Genomic DNA, 3,413 nt, shown 5'->3' on the forward strand with positions numbered 1-3,413 from the left:
CGGTGAGCTAACGGCGTGATCTAACAACACATTGTCAGTTCGAACTGATTTCAGTTAATACCCAGTTGGCATGATGTGCACGCAACGTAGTAACTTTTACGGGCTGCAGGCGGTGGGTGGGGCGGAGGTTTGACGGTCCCCAGTCGCAACGTGCTCGCGGCGGCTTTGACTCTGCTGCGTCAGAGTTCAGGGCCGACCGAGTAGGGCCGGTCAGTTACTGGTCAAGCCCGTCTGAGCAGATCACGCGCCGCAGGCCTCTGCTTGAAGTTACTGGACACGTGTCAGCCGGGCGTAAACCCCTCTCGGACGGGTGAAGAATTATGCCCGGTAAAATCCGTAATCGAGAATCACGTTCATTAAATTTGTTTTTTAAATAAATAAAAAGACTAGATTGACTTTTTTACGATATAAGTTAATATATGTAATACCTCACATTAAATATTGTTTAGCTTTTGCGGGCTCCGTCATTTAATGCTTGAAAAGCATTTATCAAGGCTAAAGCGGTTGATTGACGGATGTTTAGTTTAATGGATAAACATCTTTAGATCCACTATTAAAACTTTCAGTAATATTATTTTGAAGTCTTTGCAAGGATAAGAGCATATTATTATTTAATAATCCGAGGTTTTTAGAACGCTGCCGCCCTTCTATACATAAATATGTTTATATATATATATATATATATATATGCTCATGGCTCCACAGCCATCGCCAAATTGGGCAAATCTTCACCAATTCTGCCCAACCACAGTTCTCCTTAGCAGAGGAGCTTCCCTCTTTCGATCCAATGCTGCATAACTTAGGTTTTCCAAGGTTTCAAACCTTCCAAGCAACCTACCTCTTCCAACTACTACCTTTAATGCAATTTTGTGTTCCTTTTGCTTCACCACTGTTTCTCTACGCCCATTAAGTGATGGTGCCTGCTGTCATATCACTACACTTAATGCTGTAACTTCACCTTGCGAGAAAACTCAGCTTTCTGTTTTTCTTCACTTTCTTCAGACGGTTGCCAATATCAGGCCAGCTCTGTGTGCATTCAGATGTTCTGCACACACTACCTGGGGTTGAAGGTTTCTATATGAGATAACCTTGTGTAGGGCACTACCCTGATTCTGATTATTGCTCACTAACAATGCGGACAAGGAGAGCAATATATCCTTCTCCCGGGCTTGTCTCCTGCATAGGCACTAGATTAAGGAGACCATTCGCTACTAATGAAGCTTTCTCTTCCCAAAGGGCAGCTAAGAAAGCCCGAATTGATCTACCGCAGAACGATGATATGATACCTTACAAGTTCTTTGACGCACTCCCTGATGATTTGGTGTTCTCCATTTTTGTCTCTCTCAGCTCGAAGGCTGAGTCTCCAGCAGATCTTATCAACACAATGTTAACGTAAGTGCCCATTTTCACCTTCCTGTTGAGGAACTTGTAGTGAATCGAGTTTATTTCGTCCTCTCATAGAGGTTATTATTATGAGAATGCGTTAATTACAAGTAAACCAACGCAGGGGCTTTCATTGTGGATATAATTAATCTTATGCCGCGTCAGGTTTAATATGTCACTGCATATGCATGTCTAGGGTCTGATTTTTGTACTGTTGTCTAAGGTTTGGCGTTATGGTTGTGCAGGTGTAAGAGGTTTCAGAAGCTAGCTTCCAATTCATTAATGCTAGCGAATGCTTCTGTTGCTGCATTGAGAGTGAGGGCCAGTCGATGGAGCGATGGCGCTAGCTCTTTCTTGACAAGGTGTGCGGATGCTGGAAATGTAGAGGCTTGCTACACATTGGGCATGGTGAGTGATTAGTGCTAAAGCAACGATTATCACCCAGTCATAATATTCGAATGGGTGCCCATTGGGAACCATTTTTTTAACACAGATATAATTGCAAATTAACGTCAATGGGTGTGCGGGGGGCGTTTTGTTAGCAATAATGTGGTGTGGTGACTGTATTGTGGTGCAGATTAAGTTCTACTGCTTGATGGACAGGAAGGGAGGGTTGGAGCTGATGGCAACAGCGGCTGGACGTTCACACGCGGGCGCCCTGCACTCATTAGCAGTGATACAGTTCAACGGGAGCGGTGGAGGTCGGGCGGACAAGAATCTGAAAGCCGGAGTGAGGCTATGCGCTCGGGCGGCTGCGCTGAATCACGTGGACGCGATAAGGGAGCTGGGCCACTGTCTGCAAGACGGCTATGGGGTGCCCAAGAACGTGCTTGACGGGCGGCGTCTCATTTTGGAGGCGAATGTGCGCGAGGCGTCAGCTGCGGTGGTTGGGAGGTGTGAAACGATACGTCGCCGACATCCGCCACCCAACGACCAGGTGATTGGCTGCAGGGAGCATTTCTTCGACCTTACAAAAGCCAATACAGCCCAGAAGGCCGCCCTCCACCACGCTGCCACCCATATCAGTGACTTCCTAGACCAACACCCTTCGTACAAATTTCTCCAAACTGGTGGCTGCTCTCTCTTAAGTGATTTTGGCTGCAACGTCCCACCGCCCACACTCCACATCGCCCACGAGTTCCTCCTGGCCTGGTTTCAGATCCGCCCCCTCCCGACCGGCCTCCGCCTCTGCTCCCACCCCAACTGTGGCCGCCCGGAGACCCGAAAGCACGAGTTTAGGCGCTGCTCTGCTTGTGGCTGTGTGAACTATTGCTCTAGAGCTTGCCAAGCTTTGGATTGGAAACTTCAACATAAGTTTAATTGTGTTCCTGTAGCCAATTGGCAAGGAAATGCCGTGGCAGCAATTGTAGGATTGGTTGGAGGTGGAGGAGGCGGCGGCGGTGGTGCTCCTCTTTATTTCAATCGATTTGGTCAATAGTAATTGAGCAGTAATAATCTTTTGGTTCCTTTTACATGTATTTTGAAGCCCTGAATCAAATAGGTGCTATAATGGATTCAATTTAATTACTTACGGTACAAGGTGGAAGTGTACGTTGGTGAAATTGAATGACTGTTTAAGGTGGTGATGTTATGGTACCATGCATTGATTGGCCATTCGTAGAAATGGCTGGAATGGTTGGAACTTGGAGGAGGAGTAGGTGGGGGTGGTTCTCTTTATTTCAACGAGGTTGGTGAATAAGTAGTTAATTGATTCTTAATCGTCAGGAACCCTCATATTAAGGCACCCCTTGCGTTGATGTCAGGACTCAGCTCTTTATCCTTATGTAAGAATTTAAGAGGGACAAAATTCCCAAGAATTTGGTAATTCAGTAACTTGATAGACTCCTAAGCCTAAGGTTTCCTTGCATTGATGTCAAGCATTAAAACAGTTTGAGCCTTGTAATTGCCCATGCAAGAATGGGCTTGCCTTCCAAATTACGGGTTTAATAGAAATACGGTTTTACGACGACTATTAAACCGTGTTAGGACGATCAATAAAATTCCAGAAACGGCATGTTCGCCTATACTAA

General features: G+C 45.9%; 1 protein-coding gene across 1 annotated transcript; it reads left to right on the forward strand.

Moving 5' to 3' along the window:
* The first annotated feature begins 712 nt into the window (after positions 1-712).
* Positions 713-2,932, forward strand: LOC147630295 (F-box protein At1g67340-like). The gene is made up of 3 exons (XM_086809970.1): positions 713-1,392; positions 1,629-1,791; positions 1,961-2,932. The coding sequence occupies exons 1-3, from the start codon at positions 1,133-1,135 to the stop codon at positions 2,819-2,821; spliced, it is 1,284 nt and encodes a 427-aa protein (XP_086666096.1). The 5' UTR covers positions 713-1,132; the 3' UTR covers positions 2,822-2,932.
* Positions 2,933-3,413: the final 481 nt, after the last annotated feature.

The sequence above is a fragment of the Cibotium barometz genome, chromosome 16 (genome assembly GCF_041138505.1).
Source record: "Cibotium barometz isolate CiBa-2024 chromosome 16, ASM4113850v1, whole genome shotgun sequence".
NCBI classification, from domain to species: Eukaryota; Viridiplantae; Streptophyta; class Polypodiopsida; order Cyatheales; family Cibotiaceae; genus Cibotium; species Cibotium barometz.